This window comes from Euwallacea fornicatus, chromosome 4 (assembly GCF_040115645.1).
Source record: "Euwallacea fornicatus isolate EFF26 chromosome 4, ASM4011564v1, whole genome shotgun sequence".
In the NCBI taxonomy this organism is placed as follows: domain Eukaryota; kingdom Metazoa; phylum Arthropoda; class Insecta; order Coleoptera; family Curculionidae; genus Euwallacea; species Euwallacea fornicatus.
The window spans coordinates 3,185,593-3,208,598 of NC_089544.1; the positions used below are offsets into that span (position 1 = coordinate 3,185,593).

Sequence of the window (23,006 nt, forward strand, 5' to 3'; positions counted from 1 at the left end):
CAGCTAGTAATTTGATGAAGGATGTGGGCACAACTTTGATAATAAAAAAATAAATTTCAATTTAGAGAAATTTGGATTGGAAAATGGTCGGGCATAAAGAAATTTGCAGGGTTAAAGTGACACACTTTTTATGCGAAATTTGAAAAAAATTGAAGCAGTTTGCACTAAACATTTTTGCCGTTAAAGTGCGTAGTTCATTTTGCTACCAATTTCTGAAAAAGCTTCAAAATCCATCCAACTTGAACCATATAGTACATTTACAACAGTTTCGTTTTAAAACGAATATGTATTGCGGTTTCCTAACTTGTCCAATTCTCCTTGAATGTATTGATTATTCCTGGAACTTATCATCGTGCCCTACTCGGGGTCCTTGTTATTTTCCATCGGTTGACGTTGGGGTTTAGATCCCTAATACAGCAATAAGAACTTCAAGTTATATTAGACGTTATTGAAAGTTGGCACAAATAAAACCAATCAAGATGAGATCATAAGCGCACCAGCGGTTGTTAGCCAGTTTGTGGGCCATTTTTACAATACCCAAACTACATAGAGAGTAGAGAGCAGTAAAATTACCTATTCTGGAAGAAAACGGAATTTTCAAAGTCCATGAAAAGAAGACAATTTTTCCATTAAATGTTTCATAAGAAGATGGGGGGGATTCATGGAGAGTATTTATCATGGAGGAAAATTTTACTAGACATACAAATGTAGAAGAATGACATTCTTCAGCGTATTTCACGTCATTAAAAGGTCATATTCTTTTTTGTCACACCCCAGTCCTACCCCGGCGCGCAACCACTGATCAAAACACGTGTGGTCAGTGGAAGCGTTGCCATAGCTATCGATCCAAGCTGGAAGTCTCTATAAAGGTCTCGTAACGAATACTGCCTCGTAGTACGTTAGAGTCGATCTGGAATATCCAAATCAGTAAAATTTTCTGGCATATTTATTAACTGCCTGGAAAAACGGGATAAAGTCTAGGAAATTGTTATAAAGTGAATCGTTAAAAAATGCTCTGTGCTGCTTACGCCCTTTGATTCAATTCGAGCAGGTAAATAATTAATGGAAAATCTTCAATAGTGACTACGAAAAATTATTGTAATATTGCACCATATATTAACAAGTATTAACATGCACGATTGACGTCTTAATTAAGTGTGTAACTGCAGGTACTTTCCTCGGGGTGCCCATTCCTAATGCAAGTCCTGAGGCTTGAAAAATATAAGTGTAAAATTAACTGTCTGAATTGCAGAGATAGGGATGATTATTTCAAAACCAGTAGCACCGCAAATTGCACCTAACATGCACATAATTGCACATAAGATGTGGAATTATGTGCAATTTATAAGTCTTGCAAATGAAGCTGCATGCCTGAGATCAAGATGAATTTTGATTAATGTTTTTTTAATTGTCATCCTTTATAAACTCCATTTATATTCTCTACCTCTTAGGGTGCTTAGTATATAAATCACCAGACACACAAATGTAGAATATCTGCCCACGAACTATACACAATCTCGAATGCATTACTGGCTGCCTACCATCTTTTCACATATGCATCCAAGATTTCACGCTTTTATATAGTTGTAAACTGCCGATCTACAGCTGAAACACGAACCTCGAACATAAGATGACGCCACGTGTTAGGTAACACCGACGAACGAACCAGTAGCGAATAGAATTGGTTGCCAGAGACACCTAAAAACTGATCCTTCTGATTGTTCAGATGAGAAGTGATGATCGGGTGTTGTCAGGACCTTTCCTGAAGTCTGCAGCCCAACTGTTACGACATTGGCAGACATTCTTGTTCTGATCCCATCTGAAACTTGTCGGTAGGGTCCAAACAATAAGAGGAAGTAAAAAAAAAATCCGTGTTGATCTGAATATTGGGTTGTTTTTGAGGAGGGTTCGAAGTTTTAGCCGATTGCTAAATTTGAACTGGAGTCGGGAGTCATTGATGTAATATCAAAAAATAAGATAGTATAAAAATAGTAGCCCTATTTGAATGGGGAAGCAGGGGGGGGGGATACAGTTTTATTCTAGTATAGGCATTTCCTTACTCCTGATTTGTTTGAAGATTTAATTTGACCTATGAAGAGTTTTATTTAAATTTGATAAATATATTGTGTTGTTCGTGGATTTTTCCTTTTTTTAATATTTACATTTTTGTAACTTATTTTTAGATGTAAATGCCTGCATATCCTTTCAATGTTCTTTTAACGAAACTAAAGCTGTTGCTATAGATACACCTAACGACGTAGATTCAAGCAGTTAAAATTAAGAGTGACTGTATGTAAATATTTGATACAAACAGAAACAGTATATTTTTTTAAAGAAATGTGCAACTATGATAATTACTCAAACCGTTAGCAAAATTTTCCGTAGCTTATGTAGTAATTCTCAGCTATTTCGCACCGCAAACAAGTAATTTTTTTATCTAAGATAATGATTTTATTACTTAACGCTTATTGTGAACTTTATCAGCCGTTGCAACGTGTTCGTATTTGCGCATTTACAATTAATCTTAAAGAACAGTAAAAATTAAAGTATCTAGTGTCACCAAAAATTTTTGATGTCATGCCTGATAATACGTAAAATATTGATTTAAACGGTAAACATGTAGCTATAAATTGTATAATTTTAAGGTCTTAAGACTGAATTATTAACCAGTAGCTAAGTTTAATGTCAAGCTAATTTTTATAGAAACCAAGGATCTGACCAATTCTTATACATAGAGGATTAAAAGTCGCGTACAAATTTGTTAAAAACTGAAAGAAACATTTTTCATGTAAATGCTGGAATACCTCAAATATAGATCTTAGTAGTTCATTTTTTAGTGTAACAGACATATATACATGGTTACCCATATGGTAGATAAGTCTACTTTTTGAATTTTTTCTTGTGAAACTCGATGTATTTTATGACGTTTTTGAGATATTCTGAACACATTTCATGTAACATTACCCATATCTAAATTAAACAGAAAAAAATTGCAAAAATGGAAATAATGATAGAACTAGTAATAGTTAAAAAATCATTTAAAGTACTATAATCTATTGTATTAAACCTCCGAACAATGCCCCTTTGACCTCCTGGCAGTAGACAAGCCGCAATTCAAATTTCTCAAAAATTTCTCTTTTCATTTGAGGAGGTAATTATCGAGCTTCGTGAATAATGTTAGTTCTTAACTTTTCTGTATTGTTGAGCTTATTTAAATATGCTCTATGTTTGATATAACCCCAAAAAAAAAAATCTATAGGGACGAGGTCAGGCAATCTAGTATGATACTTTAAATGCCATATTGTGTAAGTATTTCGATAAGTACTGAATGAGCATAGAACATGAAATATGTTCAAAATTTCTCAAAGAACTCAAACACGCCATAGTATACATGGGGATCCATAGGAAAAAAATTTTAAAGTACACTTATGTACTATATGTCTAAGCCTGTGCGCATGTGTGCTATGTCAAAAAATGCACAACCAAAAACAATATTTGAGGCAGCATTTCCATGAAAAACATTTCCTTTAAATTTTAGCGATTTTTGGTGTTGCCAAGGCGGACCCTACATGTATTCAATGTTTTTATGAAAATTAGCCGGCAGTTAATAAAGTTGATATTATATTAACAATTTGGCCCTTAGTGACATGCATTTAGATTTCCATAAACAGTTCCATTTTGCGCTTTTTCCAGATGCTGTTCATCATGCGCCTCCTGTCCATCAACTGGTGCTCTTATAAACATTTATCAATCTCAAGTTACCATTATCAGACTGAGTGTAATAAAAATAATTACAAAAGTGCCGTTAGTTTGTCCTAACTCAGTGCCTACAATACCCTCGACTCTTTGTCTGCATTCCTTCGACACCTGGCATTATACTGCAGGTACTGTAGCGCTTTGTTCGCTAGGGAAATAGGGAGTGTATTATCCCAAAATTATCTTCGGTCACGTCACTATAATATAGTACTGGTAGTGGGGCGAGCGTACCTCCTCCTAGAAGTGAACTGGTATTTATAGACAGTCGGTGTAGTACGAATTCGATCCATTTGAAGTGAGGAAACGTGGCAAAGAGCGGATTAGTTTTCATTGTTTAGCTGAGATCTTCGTTGTATGGGTAAGTTTTTATGTAAGATATATAGGTCTAAGTAGTAAGAACACCATAAAAGACATGTTTCGCATATAAGCATCAACCACGAGACAAATTCGCAAAAATCAGGTTGAGCGCATGTTGCTTCTAAAATTTATTAGTGCAAAGTTTCATTATTTTAATGCGCAATTTAACTTAAATATGGAGCGTATATAGGACACCCCAACTGCTAGAAATTGCCTTAGTTGCGGTTAGTTAAGACATTTACGTGATCGTTAGAACAAAGCGAGACGTGATGACGTTAAAAAGGGGGCTACTAAGCCATGATTAAATTCCAGTTAATTCGGTCATCGGTTTTCTAGATTATCTGATAACCTTTTCTCTCCGTATTTGTCTGTTTAAAATTTATTTATGATTATTACGCATTGTGCACACTTAGAATTTATATATCTTTTTGCCCCCATAAAACCCCTACCAAGTCTTAAAGCACCACACATGTGTGATATCAATATTTTTCACGTGAACGTCCGTTTGACCGCCCAACGAACATGACAAGAAACCGAACTCCGAATCAAACATTAATTTGGGTCCAGCAAAAGGGTCGTGAGTGAACGCATTTTCATATCTTGCAAATTTGTTGCTCAGTCCAAATGAATGATTTATTTGGAGTTCGGTTCGTTGTTCGATGAAATGTTCATGCAGCTTTACGATTCGGAAAAACCTGTCCTTCACAAGCTTTACCGAGTCTTGAACACTGAAAACCCTATCATAAATAGACAGTGGTGTATTATGTGTAGAAACGAGATTTTCCTTTAGTTGATTACAGGGCTTTTAAAACGCAACACTTGCAAGATCAGTCTTTAATTGCGATTTTGGTGGATGCTTAGTGTGACATATCTTAACCCTTAAGCCACAGGGGGAACAAGTAATAGTATCCACCCACTTCATCGTTATCTCATTTTTGCTGTATTATTGGTATGTCGGGTTGAAGAGCATCATAATATAATGAAACAATCAGCATGTCGGCTTTAGATAAAAATCGTTAAATAAGTATGTTTTTTCAGCTGTAAACGAGGTTGCAACAGCGCGATATTAAATCTAATTGCGTATATGAGAATCTTATGCGAGGACTAATTAAACACAAAACGAAGCCAAAATTATGGGGAAGTAGAGCAAAAAAAATTGGCAATGGCTATAATTATGTTCTATTTATTTTATTCTTCATTAATAAATAAATACGTTTATTTGCAGTTGGCATTAGTCACACAAAACACTTCTGTTTACGTTGTCGTTTAGCCAAAAACAGTTAACGCTGATTCATTTAATCTATTTCTGGTAGATTCGTTTAACTATAAATTAGTCATCTAATTTAGTCTAAATTACAGTATTCTTGATCTTAATCTGGTTTCAAAGAAGTCGAAAGGTTGGTGCGCTATCACGCACCACGGTTCCTAAGAAACGTGCCTAATAACGTAAACGCTCGTTATTGAATTGCGTTTATTTTTCCATTCTCCGTTGTTATCTAAAATGAACACAAAGAAGCACTTCCTTTTCCTTTGTTGCTAGTTACCTGCAACATTCCCCCACAATTTGCACAATAGATAACTGTCGCAACTACGTGTTTAATTAAATACCAGGTGAACCTTTCTAATGGTTGTTACGCAAACTACATGCATGATTGATGTGAACTAGGAAAATCTTATTGGCAAAAAAACAAATAATGTGCGACGAAAAAATCTCGTCCTAGCTCGAACTTAAAATTGTAAAAAGAAAATGAGATCAAATATTAGATTTTTACAGGGTGTAACATATCATTATACAGATAGTTCAAAGAACGGTAGTGTTAGAAAACTACAAAAGGCTGCTAAATTCATGGTGAAAAACGCACCATTTTCGATATACAGGGTGGCGTATATGTAACAGTTTTCATAATTTTGTTTTCACATAGATTATTTTTATTTTAAGGTATTTTGACATTTTGTTATCGAGGGTCTTAAAGGAAACAGGTGTACGAAATTTCGAAAATTTAACTTTAGGCATACATGAGAAAAACGTAAAATATGAAAACGAATGTGAAACTTTGCCACCCTGTGAATGAAAAAAATTGCGTCGTGCACCATAAGACCATTAGCATATTTTTATTATTTGGCAGAGTACTGCTGCCTCCTCAATTATCTCCGTGTTGATATGTTACACTCTATATATTTAGAAAGTTCTCCAGTGCGGAAATAAAACTGAAAATTGTCAAAAAACCTTGTTTAATGATAAAATTTATTTACCAAATATTCATTGCCGCTTAAAAATATACTACTTTTCCGTGCCATTTGCAGAGCGTGAGAAACCATTACATAATCCACTGCAACCAAATTGCAGTATCGGATCAGGATTAACCTCCCTGGAGCAACATGACCTCAGCGTCTCAGCAACACTCGGTTGCCTCATCATGGCGAGTCAGGGCCGTTCTGTTGATGGTCCTCTCATCGAGGGGGCCGTCGAGCAGGCCTCCACGACCACCCCTACGGTGGGCCGTTGGGGCTGTGAATGGCCGAGTTGACTCGCAACTGTCGACAGTCGCGGTTCCAGTCGAACCCTCCTAGGGTTCACCGGGGGTGCCCCTGATGGGGTAGGCCTTCCGGATTTTCGAAATGGCTCTGCCGGTTTCGAACACCGTTCCAATCTCATCGAGTACGACCAAGTTTATGGGTTTTGGCCTCCGGCTCATCCATTGCCGTTGCCCAAATGGGCGGCTGCGCCACTTAAACCTTTGAAGTAAGTATTGTGAAATGCTTCACGTCCGCTGCAAAACAGGCTGTCCCAATGATATGGGCATTCTTTTCTGTTTTGACAAATCGTCTAACTCTCGCGGTATCGGAGATAACAATATTTTAAAATAAAACTTGGTCTAATTTAGGCTTAAGACCATCAGGGAGTATGAAATATTAGCCGGCAAGATCGAAATGGAACTTCAAAAGCTGTTGGAGGAGCACAATTACGATACCGTGGGCAACTTCTTGGATTTCTATGACAACTTTAAGGAGAGCCACATGAGGAGTGTAATTGAATTCTTCCATTCGTAAGTAATTTCATACTCAATAATATACAGGGTGTCCAGAAAAAGTATGATGAATATACGTTGTTTAAAATGTTAAAATTTTGTCTGGTTAAAGCCATATGACATGACTGTACGCTGCGAAGCAAAGATCTTGATTCCCGCGCCTCTTTTGGTTCATGAGACCTCCAAGTTAGATATCACTATTTTGTTCACCTTGTATATAAAACTATACGTACCTATATTCTTTGGCAACTTCACATGGGACCTCTGTTATCCATAGAATGGGTTAAAAATGATTATTAACCCACAGGTACTCACCGAAGTTAACACCAGACCACTACACTTGCGTGGGATTGGCCTTAGAGCTTCGCCACCGCCTGATGAAGCTCGAAAAATCATACTCCAACATCAAAAATCATTTATGCATCGTCTCCTGCGAAGAAAACATCGAATCCGTAGATGGGTACACAGCTTTGAGAGACACTTTCGACACTATGCCTTCCACCTTAGAAAAAGAGCACTGCTTGATGTGTTTAAAATTCGACATCAATGGTAGAAGCGGAGTGCTGTTGTGCGACCCTGGTTATCATGTAGCCAGAGTTGTGACTGTGATGTCCGATAGGGCTTATCCCCATACAGGTAGGTCGAATGCTCTTGTAGTTAGAGCGGTCTGTATAAGCTTTTCTTGTCTAGGCTGGTTTGTACAATCCGAAGAAAGCGGCGTTCGTAAGGAGTACAACTACACCCTGTGTTCCTCTAAAGGCGCCTTCGTGCAGTGGGACGAGAAGACCACGAAAAATGGTTCAAAAGAAGAATTTACGGGGATCGTGTATGTGGAAAGGCCCTATCTTACTGCTGTCGATGTAACTGAGCGCAGGAACATAATCTATCCCTTCAGGTACTGAACACTGAAAATTATTTATTTGTGGTAAATGTGAATATTTTTACAGGAGCTTGCTTTCAAGAGACCAAAAGGGTCATCTAATAGCAGGTGTGTACTTCAAAATCAAACCCAAAAATGATGAATTTACGGTGTTCTACCAAGACATGGGCAAACAGAGAGTCAAAATGAACTTTTCAGCGCTATTGCGGCCCGAGGTCAGTATTTACACGCTTCAAATGGTCATTGTAACTAATAATAAATCTTTTCGTTCCTAGATCGACGAAGATAGTATGAGGAAACTTGACATCGCAAATGAGCAACTGCGAATGCCTAAAGGAAAACTTTTAGGAATTTTACAGCGTTGCGCCATCATTCTTAGCGACGATCATTATTTACGAGAGACATTGGCCGTGGAAAATCTTATCAATGTCATGTCGGAAAATAATTAAGTTTTTGTATTCGGTTTGTCCTTTTCTGGTTAAAATATATTAATAAGCACCTACCCATGTAGAGTAGATTTAAGTATAGTTGGTTGCCTATAGGGCACTTAGCGAAGTGTGCAATGTTTTCTCCTTGTGCGCATGTATTATTTATGTAAGTATTCTGATATTATTAATATTAATTTAATTTTTAGATACACATTAGTTTCTCATCTACTTTGGCCACCGGTCAGTTTTGTCACGTTAGTGCTATTAGTAGCTGCAATTATTTATATAGACGCTCGTCACAATTACACAATTAAATTTCACGTAACCCTTTAATTCTTAATTAAATCGTTATTAATTTCCGAATGATCAACTAGTTTGTCATGTGTTATCGGGTTAATTAAAAGCAGTTTAGTAGACTAGAAGGAAAATAGAGATTCTTAGTAAGGGCTCTTATGTTAGTATTTGTTGCTTGGGGATTTAAATAAATTTTGATTCGGAATTTGAAAGTGTTTTATTTATATTAAGACAAAGGATAAAATGAGGATTGAATAAAGCTACAATACATCGCAGCGGTTAAACTCAATTTAACCAGTGAATTCGGCTTAAACGGCGCGGCATACAGACTAAGCGCCTTGGGAATTCATGGTTGGCCCTAGGGCGGTTAACTTTAACTATTTCCCATAGATATAGGACCTGTGAAATGATTAGATACTTAATTTTTATGAAAACTGCCTTGACGTCGAAGATAAGAATAGATTAATAACTTGGCCGGTTTTTTTTCGATTTTCCAATCTTCTGGTAGCTTTGCCAGGAAGTTAATTGCCATGGAAATTGGGAAACTGATCATCACTGTTCCTTGGTTATGCATTTCCATGGAAATTATTTTCGGGCCATGTACCACTTGTACACAAAATTAGATGCTGGATTAGTACCAAGTATCCCCAATTTTTCTGTATATTTACCAATATTTACAGCCAAAATTGCCCAGTGGCAAAAGACAATAACGAACAAATTTATATATTGTGATTAGTAAAACAATTCCACCATCATATGCATTAACGAAAATTATGTTAATAAACTTATTCACAAAGCGGGTCAAAACGGGAGGCGTAAACCATTAAATGTATTGAATTACAATCTGAGAGAATACCTTGCAGCCAACGCTGCTGAATAATGTTTAGTATTGTGCAAATTTGTGGTGTTGTGTTAAGCGTTAATTTAACTATTATGTTCGGTTCTAAAATAAATCCCGGAAAAATACGGAAAAGGAAAAATCATCAGTTGCCTCGTGAAAATACAAAATCGAAGCCCAGACGAAGAAAAGTGAAGCGGTTTGATCCTGTGAACTTCGTTATTAAAAGGGTGAGTAGATAGGCCATAAAAATACTGTTTATAAATTAATTAAAATTTTATTTTTGTCACTACTCAACTATATAATTCATTGTATTCTAATAAGAAATAAGTGAAAGAGAAGAAAAATAACAAAAAAGAGGAAATAAACCGACATGAGAAAAACAAATAAATAATTATAAATACAAAATCGCGACATTTATGCATAATAGGCAGATACGTTTTCGATTTGCAATAATCTCGTCTCAAGTTGTAATGAAGACTACGATGATTTTGTTTCTACGCATTAGATAGAGAAACAGTGCACTTAACTGATAAGCTCCAAAACTAAATCTGCCCAAAAACTCCCCATAATAATAATATTATTAACTTCATTTACTCGGGTTTAACAGACATTATTTGCTGCCATAAGTTTTGCCATAAATTCTGAACGGTAATATCAGCGGTGTTCCCTGAATTTTCGGTAAATTGTTCAATGACACATTCGGTATACAGGGTGTAACAAATTCGAGACGAAAATGGTGTGAGATACCAAGTCAGCTAAATCTAGGCAAGTTAGGTATTTTGGCGTTAAATGATAATCATAGGCAAATTTTACAAAATCCGAATACTGTCGAAAATATTCGATAAAAGCCGAAAATTTTTAAGTTCGTTTTCCTCAAAAAATTCGAAAACCGTTATTAAGAGAACGCTCAGAAAGTCAAAATTTTCGGTTTTGATGTATATTTCCGGATGTACATATTCGAATCTTAAAAAAAATCACAGATGACTTTTATTGAACGCCAAGGTACGCAACTTTGTTTCCATTTAACCGACTTTGTATCTCATACCGTTTGCACTATTCCCATACAAAGACTCGAACTTGTTACGCCCTGTATAATCGATTAAACTTCCGGCAACAATCGAAACACTGGTGCGGGTCGCGAAAACACCGATTCTCATTTTCAAACTGGCCACCATTCATCAAACAATTTTCAGTCAGAGCTAAGTGAAGGAAATTTAAGTGATCAGTGCTTAGTTTTCTTCAAAAACGGGTGAATTTGTGCCTTAAAGGGTAAGTTGCTGTTGAGTATATAAATAGTGTTAACAAGCTTGATTGTCTATCCCTTTTTCTGCAAAAATTAATGTTTTAGCTAAATTATTAGCAGCTATCAAGATGTCACGAGGTCCTTCCATTGGTATTGATTTGGGTACCACATATTCCTGCGTGGGGGTTTGGCAGCACGGAAAAGTGGAGATTATCGCCAATGATCAAGGTGAGTGTCCTTGTTATGTGCGCCGGCAATATACAGGGTATCCTCGACAAGTTGGTCGATCCGCTACAGACTCTTTGAACATAAAGAAACCTTAGGGTGGCTTATTCTTAAAGCTTTCTTTTCAAGTGCTGTCGTTACTTTCAATAGAAATAGGAGTTTCTGTGTGAAACTTCTTTGGTTAACAAGTTAAAATATGGGAAACCTTGCATGCTTGTCAGGGGGGTTAACCTTAACAAGTGCGGCACCCTGGGCCATCGTTCAACATTGCCCCCCCCCCCCCAGGCCGGTATTGCCTGCAAGATCATTTAGCATGGCATCGAACCACATTTTCCTTTCCAGAGTTGGGGAATTTTTTAGATTGATTAGAAGTCAAATTTCCAGGCAATCGGACAACTCCTAGTTGTGTGGCTTTCACAGACACCGAAAGACTAATAGGAGACGCCGCCAAAAACCAGATCGCAATGAACCCCAAAAACACTATTTTCGATGCCAAGAGACTCATCGGAAGAAAATTTAACGATCCCAAGATACAGCAAGACATGAAACATTGGCCCTTCAAACTGGTAAATGAAGGCGGCAAACCCAAGGTTCAGGTAGAATACAAAGGTACTGCTACCAGACCATTCGGGTACTCTCAATTTCGTTCTATCTTTGCCTTTTCTAGGTAAAAAGAAAATCTTCGCTCCAGAAGAAATAAGCTCCATGATATTGACAAAGATGAAGGACACTGCTGAGGCCTACTTGGGCGGAAACGTCACCGATGCCGTCATCACAGTTCCGGCGTATTTTAATGACAGTCAGAGACAGGCTACGAAAGATGCCGGAGCCATTGCAGGTGAGAACGGCTCTGGAATAAAATTAAAGAAACACAAAGCACCTTATTATAACATGAAAATTTTATGGGCCTTGGTATAAAACGTATCGATTATTAGTTTGTTGGTTGGTTTGCATGCAGCCATTAATCACGCTTGGAACATTAGGTTGGTTCGAATGGGCTTTTTAGAGAACGGGTACATGGAAATATTTGAATATTTTATGTTTCCTTCGTTTATTAACATGACGGGAAGGTCACAATATTAAATACAGGAACGGGAAGTTTCCATGATAAGATTTCAAAAACTAAAAACAGGTCAGTTGGCTATTTCATGCTTCGCTAAAGTAACTCTTATATCGTAAATCATTAGGGGAACAAGTGAATTAATCATTCTCAGCGTTCAGTTTTTCGTTTGCATAAAACCCAAATTAACTCCGGATCCAGATTAAAAATGTCTTCTATTCTTACTTTAATCAAACAAGACTGTTTCGTTTCTAGGAATCAACGTTCTAAGAATTATCAATGAACCAACAGCTGCAGCCCTGGCCTATGGCTTGGACAAAAACCTGAAGGGCGAGAAAAATGTCCTCATTTTCGACCTCGGAGGAGGAACTTTCGATGTATCAATCCTGACCATAGATGAAGGTAACAATCTGTCTTTGTTAAGAACCACCGAGGTTCTACTATTTGTTTTCCCATTAGGCTCACTTTTCGAAGTTAAAGCCACCGCCGGGGACACTCATCTGGGCGGGGAAGATTTCGACAATCGATTAGTGAATTACTTTGCTGACGAATTTATGAAAAAATACAAGAAAGATTTGACAAAAAACCCTCGAGCTTTGAGACGCTTACGGACAGCAGCTGAACGGTAAAGACTTCCAAAACACATGCAAATTGCTAGATTTGATCTTAAATGGTTATGGAGATACTTATCATTGGGCACTTAAATATACAGGGTGTCACATATCATTATGGAGATATTTCAGGGGCCGATAGCACCCTGAAAAATAATTTTAAAATGTTAATATAATAATAAAATGTTAATGAGTAATGATGAAAAACACACCATTTACAATTTATAGGGTGGAAAAGTTTCAGATTTTTCTCCTATTTCGCGTATTTGAAATTTATTTTGAAAAATTAAGGCAATTTTGTAAAAATAGCTGAAAATGAGTCATGGCATGCCATATTGCAGATCGGAATGTGTAGACTGGATTTTCTAAATTTGTTTCGATAGATGTTTTTATAAATTCTACGAAAATGGTAAAAGCTACGGATACACTGCACGAAATTAAAAAGTTAAAGAAGTGAAGAAGCAATTTAAATTTGGTATCACAAATCGTCCAAAAAATGTGCAAAGCATAAAATAGTACATGACCTAAAAAAAACATAAATCTTGTATATGGCCTCCGATGATTTAGATTTTTTGTTCTAGAGAGTATTAAAGAAAATAGGTGTACGAAATTTCCAAAATTTAATTCAAAGCTTACGTAAGCAGAACATGAGAAAATTGTGAAACTTTGCCACTTCGTGTATCAAAAAACGTGTGTTTTTCACCATTGTTTTAATATATTTTCATTATTTTATAAAGTACTATTGCTGAAAATCTCCATACTAATGTGTTACACTCTATATACTGATTTTTCTTATTTGAACGTTTCAGGGCAAAACGGACTTTAAGCTCAAGCTCCGAAACCAGTCTGGAAATCGACGCTCTTTTTGAGGGCATAAATTTCTATACAAAAATCTCAAGGGCCAAATTTGAGGAACTCAATTCGGATTTGTTCAAAGGCACTTTGGCTCCCGTTGAAAAGTCCCTGAAAGATGCTGGCATGCAGAAGAGCAGTATACATGACATAGTCTTAGTAGGTGGGTGTTTTAAACTAGTTTGAAAAGTCAAATAAAATGATCGACATCACAGGAGGGTCCACGAGAATCCCAAAAATCCAGTCACTTCTTCAAAACTACTTCAATGGCAAATCATTGAATTTAAGCATCAACCCTGATGAGGCGGTGGCTTATGGAGCCGCGGTTCAGGCGGCTATTTTAAGTGGAGATCAAAGCTCGAAAATTCAGGTACAGCATGACCCACAAAGTTCCTAGAGGCACATAAAATCGAGGTTGGTTTTGCAGGACGTCCTCTTAGTTGACGTGGCTCCTTTGTCCTTAGGTATTGAAACTGCGGGTGGTGTAATGTCCAAAATCATCGACCGAAATACCAGAATTCCCTGTAAACAAACTCAAAATTTTACCACTTACTCAGACCAGCAGCCCGCAGTTTCGATCCAAGTGTTCGAGGGAGAGAGGGCGATGACCAAGGATAACAACCTTTTGGGTAACTTCGACCTTACGGGAATTCCCCCAGCTCCGAGAGGGGTGCCCCAAATTGACGTCACTTTCGACTTGGACGCTAATGGCATTCTTAACGTAACTGCCGTGGAACACGGGACTGGACAGTCCAGGCATATTACCATTAAAAACGACAAGGGACGCTTGTCGCAAAGGGAGATTGAGAGAATGCTTGACGAAGCTGAGAAATATAAAGAGGAGGACATTAAGCAACGCGATAAAGTTGCCAGCAGGAACAAGCTTGAGAGTTATGTCTTTGGCGTTCGCCAAGCTGTTGAGGACACAGGATCTAAATTAAGCGACTCAGACAAGCGTAAAGTCCAAAAAGAGTGCGAAAGTTGTATCAATTGGTTGGACACGAATCAAATGGCTGAAAGGGATGAATACGAGTATAGGCTGAAGGAGCTGCAAAAGATATGTAGCCCCATTATGACGGAATTACATAAGGGAGGCAGAGGAGCTGGAAACGATCAGGATGGGCCCACTATTGAAGAAGTTGACTAAATTGCTAATGTTTTGCTTGAAGCTGTGTTTGTCAAGGTGCAGCAAACTTGCTGAAAGTACACCCTCCAAACAAAATTAAAGGGTCATTTCAATGATTTCGACTACTTTTGCTTCGTTATATTATAAAGCAACACTCATGATATCATAATTTATAGATTATTAGATTAATTTGAAAATGTACATTAAACACCAAATTTTGTTAATTTAAAACCAAAGAATTCTACATAAAGCGAAGAAGCCAAAAACCACAAAATCACATCTTCGCAACAAAAACGAATTATGTATTTAAAAATTAGTAAAGGGTCGTTCCATTCCCAACGTTGAATAAAATTATCCAATTAAAAAACTTTTACATGAAAGTCATAGTACTCAATATCGGCCATTATTCCGCATTTTTTTCTCTCTTTTAATTAGAGCCGTTCTGGCTCAAAACGTCCTCTAAATTTTAAAAATTTGAAGGTCACGCGTAATCGCTTGAGGTCACGATGGATCAGATTGGTCAATGATAACTTCAAGCAATTGTTGTAAATGTTTTTGTAAACTATGTTAAAGTTTTTTATTTTTGTAAACCTACTTCTTTGGTTGGACATTGATATGTTGGCACTTGTTTAATTTAATTGTTTTCACTCGTCCTTTGTTGCATTTAAATAAAAAGTTAACTAAAAAGAAGAGAACATTTATTTGACATGGGGTTTTACACGTATCTTGTTGGCGACTTTATGTTTGTTTAATTCTGGCCTTGACCCTGACCAATCGTGGCCTCGAACGGTTACGCGGGACAACCACATTTTTTAAGTTTGGAGGCGTTTTGAGCCAAGAGGGCTCAAATTAGAAGATTCAAAAATTTACTGAATGATGGTCGCTATTGAGTACTATAACTCTCAATTAACGTTTTTCAATTTGGATAATCTGTGCAGGTACAAAAAATAATTTAAAATGATTTCCCATATTAATCTCCTATGTCCGGTATTCGTCTCGACAACCGGCATAAAAAACAAATACTATACAAGGTGTTTTCTAACTACTTGAATGAAAAGATACGTGGTTTGAGAAATACATTTCTATAATTCAATTTCTTATGAAATCACTAGAAAACTGATACCAGTTCTAGGGGCTGTTAAGTGGACACCTTGTAAATTATATCAAACTGAAATTCGTACACCTTAAAATTTGTTAATATGTCCTTTTTTGTTAATTGAATGTTTATTAAAACTTTCTTTTGTATGTTTCAGGAAGAATGGCCAAGATTGAAGAATTTTTGTCACATATTTTTGGTATGAAATATTTGTTTATAAAATAATAGTTTCTATAAAATTTTGATAGTCAAACTGAAACTCGTACACTCAGAATTCTCTGAATAGCTGATAAATATTTCTTGGTTCGATCGTGTAGTGGTAAATTTACTTTGTTACTATCCAATAATTTTGACGAAGTTACAAATGAAATAATTATCATATTTATAACAATGGGACGTTAGAGGAACCAAACGAGTTTAGCAGAAAGAGAGAGAGAGAGAGAGAGAGAGTTGGCGATTCACAATCACACACTTGGAAAATCCTATCGAGAAATCGAAAAAATTATTAATAGACCTTATAATACAGTGCAAACCATTATAATACTTTATGCTCAGACTCATCGGATGAAAAATATGGTGAAAAAATCCTCAAAAAAAATTGAATGCATATGATGAACGTTGGATTCTATGTAAAGCGGCAGAAAATCCAAACTTATCTGCTCTTGAATTAACGAAATTGATAGAAATTTCATTAAAGAAGAAAGCTAGTCCCCAAACAGTAAGAAATTTATTGCATGGGTAAGAAGCGTTTTCATGGCAGAGTCGCACTGAAGAAGCCATACATAAACAAGGGGAACAAAATCAAACGTTTTTGAATTTGAGACCAAAAAGACAAAGATCTTTCATTTTGGAATAAGATCATATTTACCAAAGCGAGAAAATTTAATATTTTTGGTTCCGATGAAGTAACTAGAGTGTAGAGAAAACTCAACAAAGCATTAAAATTTAAGAATGTGCGAGTAACTGCAAAACATGGCGGCGCCTTGATGGTGTGGGGTTGCATGTTTGCCAACGCTTCTGATAATTTGTATTTCATTCATGATATTATGAACTAAGATGTTTATCTTGGCATCTGAACAGAAAATCTTAAGCAAAGTGCCGGGAAATTAGGTCTAAAGGATAGTTCTATTTCTCACCGAGATAATGATCCTAAGCGTAAGACGACTAAAATTAAAACCTGGTTGTTGTTGTATAATTGCCCCAAAGTTATGAAAATACCTTCACAAAGTCCCGACCTCAATGTGATTAAACATTTATGGTTGCAATTAGGAATCATTAAATTTCTAACATTGACCAATTAAAATAAGCTCTTCGGGGAGAGTAGACAAAAATTGTGCCTGGATATTACCAAAAATTAGTTAAATATATGCCCCGCCGTTTACATAATGTAATTAGTAGTAATGGATTGTTTACCAAATATCCTGCGTGACATAGAAAAGAGAACGCACCGTGTAAAAATGGTTTTATTTAAATAATTTTTGGTGTGTATGTTTGCATATGGGAACACAAAAAACTATTAAATTTTTAACCATATTTATGAACATATTTACGAATTATCAGGAATTTCAGTTTTTTTTAACTATAAAAATTGCAATGAAATATCAACAGTACGACTGCAAAATATCATTTATTGATGTACAGTGTACTTAGAAAGTGCTTTTAGATTAATTAAATATGCCTAGACACAGAATGCAGCGAAATTTTCATCAAATGAGTAAGTTTGAGAGAGATCGAATAGTCAGTCTACGAGAGGCTGATTGGTCATTTAGGGAAATCATCACTAGATTCAACTGTAGGGTAAACATTATAGTGAGTTATTGTCAGACATGGTTCCAATAAGAGCAAACAGGTAGAAGGACAGGTATTGGACGATCCCGAAGAACTACAGAATGCCAAGATCGCCGCCTTCGAATTATGGCCTTAAGAAATAGGTGCGCCTCGTCGAGGACGTTAATGGATCAGTGGTTTGCTGAATATGAAAGCCCCATTGGGATTCGAACGATTTATTGCCGGATAAGACAATTTCCTACCGTTCCCATTTTGAGTTACCCCTCACCTTAAATCATCGTCAAAATCGACTGCGGTGGTGCAGAGAACGGATACAATGGGATCTGGAATGGGATAATATCGTATTTTGGGATGAATCCAGATTCTGTTTGAGTATGCATGATGTTCGGGCAAGAGTAAGAAGAAGACGGGGTGAAAGACGATATTCAGTTTACAATACAAAGATATGTCCATCAGACTGTTGGGGTAATGGTATGGAGTGGCATTGCATTTGATAGTATGTCACTTTTACTTTTCATTAGAGGCAATATGACAGCACAACGATACATCCAAAAATCCTAGAGCCGTGTCGTGCCTTATGTTGAAATTCTTGTTAATCGAGTTTTCCAGGAAGACAATGCAATACCACATGTGGCTAGAGTGAATAGGGAGTTCTTTGAGCAAAACGCTATCAATTTGCTACCTTGGCCACCTCAATCTCCAGATCTATCACCAATTGAACGTATATGAGATATTATAGGTAGAAAGTTGTATAATTTACACCTTCCTCCACAAACCCTCGCGGCGCCATGTTATGCTGTCCAGTTGGCTTGGAATGAGATCCACTAAAGAGGACATCAGTCGCTTCATTAGAACCATGCCTAGACGTGGACAGGAATGTATAAGACACCGCGGAGGACCGACAAATTATTGATTTTTTTTTTAGTTTTTAACAATTAATCAATTTTTTAATTAAGTATTCGTTTTAGCATAAGAAACATGCACGCGAAAAATGATTTAAATGAAGCCATTTTTACGGGGTGTTCTCTTTTCTATGCTACGTAGTGTACTAATTCCATTTGTTGTAATTTTTTTATTTATCTTATATTCGTGTACGAGTTCGAGTTTGACTGCCAAAAATAGAGATATTTAAGTTTTTTTCATAAAATGCATCTCACGCATCTCTTTTTTTCTTTCTTGGCCTTTCGTCCTGGAACATGCAAAGGAAACTTTAAATAACCATTCAATGAGCAAAAAAGAAGGGCATATTAGAACATTTTTGGGTGTCCGCGTTCCGGTTTGATGTACTGCATATTGACGTGAAACTTTGCATACATGCCGCAGAGAGTACCTCAGATCCAGAAAAAAAAAATTATTTCATCATTTTACCGTGGCCGTGAAGTTTAAATGAAAAGTTCTCCTTATTTTTTGACCACGGTAGTACCATAACAAACGTTGTTAGTACCAGTGCAAAAGCCGAAACGTGAGTAAACATCTTCAAGCGCAAAACGAGAGAAGGGATCACCAGTTCGGGCAGTTCGTTGTTGTTCGCTCTCAAGTTCTTGAGTTGGCCCGATTCGGTCCCCGGTCGAAGGACCGCATGAGGCATCGGGCATCGTGCGGGCATAAGCAGGCAGGCGGGCAAACGAAACGAGAAGAGAAAATAGAATGACGCCGACCGACACGGGTGACGCATGTCGACGCGAACCTCAAGAAAAACTGCCACGCTTTCCCGAGTTTTTCGAACTTTCCGCTAGTTTTTTCTAACTGAAAAGCGTTTTCGCGCCCTTTGTTTCGCGTTGCAACGCGAACGTGCCTCTTGGAAAGTGCTTGAAAACCGGAAAAAACACGTTTTTATTGACGACCGTCGACCACGTTAAGAATGTGCTGGGTTTTAAAAATCCAATGACCAGTGACCAAAGATAAGCTGAGTTTTAAGCAGTGGTGTGTGCGGCTCAACTCGACAAATGGCGTTGTTTGTGCTAAGTTCTTTTGGTTTTTGAAATGGCGCGTTGACGATTCGTCGCTTAGAACTGAAGAGGAAAGCGCGTTGAGCGAACTTTTGCTAAAATTCCTGTTTGGGCTGGCTGTTAAAAATGGATAATCTGGCGATAAATAATTTGAGCATTAACCTACCTGAGGTGAGTTTCACAAGTTGAAAAGACGTAAAATTTCCGCCACGGTACCGAACAGGTAAGTATAGGCAGATCAAGACGCAGATCTATAAAGGAAGGTGGTTTATGGGAAGGTGTCCGAGGTATTCACTCGCCGATCCCGCAATTTGCTTTGCTGTGTGCAAATGCAGAAAAAATACAGAATGGATGAGAATCTTTCTTAGTTTCGCCTCTCGGGTGGCTTTAATGATTGTAATGCTATTTTCCCCTAATGGCTCTTGTTTTCAGCTTTTGGATCACGCTCAGCGTTGCGAACGCATTAATACTAATAACCTTAAGTCGGTGTGTTATATTTTAAAATTTCGTACGAGTTTATAAATAAACATGAATATGGGACATGGGACATATATATGTAAATTATTTCACCGTAAATCCTGTTCTAACTTGTTAAGTGCAACTTTACCCGCGTCCCTATTCCCCGACATTCACGGGAAATGAGTGCTCATTAGCTCAGCAGCAAATTCTAATAAAAAATTATTCCCATTGATTATGGAATGTTGATTGATTGTTCACAAAAGGAATTTTTCCTTTCGACCTTTTTGGCTTGGGAATGTCTGAGAGAATGTCGCTCTATAAATGGCTACTTCCATCGATCAACAACATTACCATTAAACTAACAAAACAAAATAACCATGTTTTTCTCCAGTTTTTGTTTTCTGGAAAAACATGTTCAAATGCTTTCAAGATAAAAGCCGGCGTTCTTACCTCGCCTCATATGCGCACGCAGTCAGGCTAAGAAGGTATTCACCGTTAGGGTAGCCACCCTAGGTTCCGCCCCAAGGAATGCTAATAGTATATTAACCTAGAAAAGGAGTTTTGCCCAACTCATGAGGCCCTCAAGCGTCTCAACACACCTTATTTTGATTGAACACCTTATTGAATATTAAAAATACTGTCGTGAAATTCGGGGTCAGAAAACCATTTCATAAAATTTAGGGGAGATACGAAAACACGAACGAGAATGTGTATGTTTCGGTCCTTATCTCGGTATATACCATTATATAACATATCATTAAGGAGATACTTCGGGGGACAATAGTACTTAGAAAAATGACAAAAAATTCTAAAATACTCATGGTCAAAACGCGCCATTTTCGATACGGGTTGACAAAGTTTTACATTTTTTAACGGATATTTGCTACAGTTTCTCTAATTTTGTTCTTGTTTATTTTCATTTTAAGGAATTTGATTAAAGGTTACCATACAGAGTGGACAACTGAGTCAGATTATTTTACTTTTCTCGCTTTCTTAATTCGCACTCAAAAATAATTTCGTTTATTCTAACAAAATCATGAAAAATACGAAATAACCATAAGAGACCAAAAAGTTGAACAATTGAATAAGGCATTTAAATTTTGTATCATAATTTTTACAGGGTGTTCCAAAAGTAAGGTATAGAGCAAAAAATAGTACATGGACCAAAAAAATAAACATCCTGTATATGGGTATGGAGGATTTTAATATTTTGTTGTTGAGAATCTCAAAGAAAAGAAATGTACGAAATTTCGACGATTTAACTCGTGACATATATATAAAAACGTAAAATATGACAAAAAAGTGAAATTTCGCCACCCTGCGTATCGAAAATCGTGCGTTTCTAGTTATGAGTCATTTAGCATTTTTTATTTTACAGAGTATTATCGCTCCCTAAAATATCTCCATGATAATACGTTCTACCCTGTATGTAGGGTGTTGTGGAGTGAGCGAAGAATTATAGGAGAAATTTTTCTTATTAACCAACGGCTCAGTTCTCGACATACCAAATATTCAAATTAAAATTTTTACTTGATTTCTCGTTTATATTTTTGGATACAAATGTGGCATTTTAACGAAAATTTGCGTCCCGGTAAAACTGGTGAGAAACTCAAATATTCACTCAGTTTTCGTTTACCGATTGAAAGTTTACCGTTATTTATTTTGCGTTATGTTATGCTTGCGGTAGCTGCCTGGAAAAGAGAAGCTGCAAGAGACTTCAAAGTTAAAGATAATAAAAGCTTGGTGAGGAGATAGTACCTTTCTAACCATCCCCGCGCAGCCTCCCCTTTCTCTATATTATTTAGATGTTGGGAAGGCCACGCAATAAAAATGAAGCAACTGTACAAAGAACTAAAAAAACGAATTCCCAAGAAAAACGGTATAAAGAACCTCGATTACTAATTTCCCCGATACTGAACGAACATTGCAACTGCTAATGAAAAATTATTAATGATTATGTGTTTGTTACCTGCAATAAGTCATTTTACTAATTTGCTCTGGCTGTTGTATATTGGTGTTTCCCAATACGTGGAACAACGAGATTTAACTTCAAGCGGTCCATGCTCAAGTAAGCCAAATGAGGAAATTTATGATCATTTTCAATTTGCACACAACGAAGTAGAGAATCGGGTGCAAAAATGCGGAATTATTCGGTTCAGTGATTGTGTAAGTGTTTGATCATAAGATAATGGTACTCCTCAATTTCACGATATTTTGCGCCACATTTTGTAATCTAAAACAGGTGTTTTTGAAGCGAGGCTTATTTGCTTAAGCCTGTAAAATTTGTTTTTCCAAGCTGAGAGTATTGCGGCTTGATCGTTAATCGATGTCCGAGTTTTTATTTAGATGAAAATTGCGAAATTCCCAGATACTCGACATCAAAGTGAAAGTATCAGATGTCGAACAGCTTATATTGGCAAAATTGGGCTTTAACCGAGGTTTGAATTTGGGCTTTGAGTTAAGTATAACGCGTACTTGCGATTTTCTATCACGCGATTGTTTAGTCGCACAAAACGAAACACATTTTTAAATACACAGGGTGATTAATTAACAACGCGACAACCGAAAGCTGCTTATACCACGCGTGAAATGGCAACGATTAGAGAAAATATGCATTATCCGAAAGTTGATAGTTTCGGATATACCGGGCGTATCAAATTAGGTGCGCACTATTGTTAACTTCGTTATTAGTGGAGATAGAACCATAGTTTAAACTGTAAAGAATTGTATTTTCTTGAGCTGGTTACGTTGGTGACACGATGGTATTCATTTAAATAGTTCCAATTTTTGTGCAACGCGTATGTAACTTTTGAGTACAAAGATCTTTTTCTCTACCTTGTGTATTTAGAAAAAGTGCACCTCGTTGCCGTTGCTAGAAGGAACGGTTTCCGAGAAAAACGCTTCTAAAGTTGATCACGCATGGTAATCATCCAAAAGTGCTAATACAACTAGTCTTAATCGTCGCTTGTGGCGCACCCTAGAAGATGCAACTAAATCGTTGATAAACTTGAA

At 36.8% G+C, this 23,006-nt stretch overlaps 3 protein-coding genes and 1 long non-coding RNA gene across 11 annotated transcripts in view; 3 read left to right on the plus strand and 1 right to left on the minus strand.

Annotated features, from left to right (window-relative positions):
* The first annotated feature begins 905 nt into the window (after positions 1-905).
* Positions 906-8,949, plus strand: LOC136338736 (uncharacterized). Its single transcript, XM_066281408.1, has 8 exons — positions 906-1,051; positions 3,694-4,114; positions 6,418-6,856; positions 6,999-7,160; positions 7,450-7,778; positions 7,833-8,037; positions 8,090-8,237; positions 8,298-8,949. Exons 4-8 carry the CDS (start codon positions 7,045-7,047, stop codon positions 8,469-8,471), a joined length of 972 nt encoding a protein of 323 aa, XP_066137505.1. The 5' UTR covers positions 906-1,051; positions 3,694-4,114; positions 6,418-6,856; positions 6,999-7,044; the 3' UTR covers positions 8,472-8,949.
* Positions 8,950-10,214: 1,265 nt separating this feature from the next.
* Positions 10,215-15,277, plus strand: LOC136338725 (heat shock protein 68-like). The gene is made up of 9 exons (XM_066281382.1): positions 10,215-10,854; positions 10,934-11,056; positions 11,438-11,662; positions 11,721-11,891; positions 12,369-12,515; positions 12,573-12,738; positions 13,534-13,739; positions 13,792-13,946; positions 14,004-15,277. Exons 2-9 carry the CDS (start codon positions 10,957-10,959, stop codon positions 14,721-14,723), a joined length of 1,890 nt encoding a protein of 629 aa, XP_066137479.1. The 5' UTR covers positions 10,215-10,854; positions 10,934-10,956; the 3' UTR covers positions 14,724-15,277.
* LOC136338749 (uncharacterized) lies at positions 14,500-22,939 on the minus strand. The gene is made up of 2 exons (XR_010732015.1): positions 21,964-22,939; positions 14,500-20,541 (listed from the first exon to the last, which is right to left on the minus strand). It is a non-coding gene; the product is annotated as an uncharacterized lncRNA (long non-coding RNA).
* The window catches only part of pyd (polychaetoid), a 55,554-nt gene continuing 51,688 nt past the window's right edge, over positions 19,141-23,006 (plus strand). For all 8 annotated transcript variants that reach the window (XR_010732009.1, XM_066281363.1, XM_066281365.1 and 5 more), the window contains exon 1: positions 19,141-19,706. Coding sequence is in view for 7 of the 8 variants with exons in the window: in XM_066281363.1 (XP_066137460.1) it covers positions 19,662-19,706 (45 nt within the window). In the remaining variant the exon portion in view is untranslated. The remainder of the gene's footprint in view (positions 19,707-23,006) is intronic.

Excerpts from the sequence above, each read along its gene's own strand:
- LOC136338736 (XM_066281408.1), top strand. The coding sequence starts at position 7,045 with ATGGAACTTCAAAAGCTGTTGGAGGAGCACAATTACGATACCGTGGGC. Across the intron at positions 7,161-7,449 it reads GTAATTGAATTCTTCCATTC|GTACTCACCGAAGTTAACAC; the intron begins GTAAGTAATTTC and ends ATTAACCCACAG. Across the intron at positions 7,779-7,832 it reads TAGGGCTTATCCCCATACAG|GCTGGTTTGTACAATCCGAA; the intron begins GTAGGTCGAATG and ends TTTCTTGTCTAG.
- LOC136338725 (XM_066281382.1), top strand. The coding sequence starts at position 10,957 with ATGTCACGAGGTCCTTCCATTGGTATTGATTTGGGTACCACATATTCC. Across the intron at positions 11,892-12,368 it reads AGATGCCGGAGCCATTGCAG|GAATCAACGTTCTAAGAATT; the intron begins GTGAGAACGGCT and ends TTTCGTTTCTAG. Across the intron at positions 13,947-14,003 it reads ATCAAAGCTCGAAAATTCAG|GACGTCCTCTTAGTTGACGT; the intron begins GTACAGCATGAC and ends TTGGTTTTGCAG.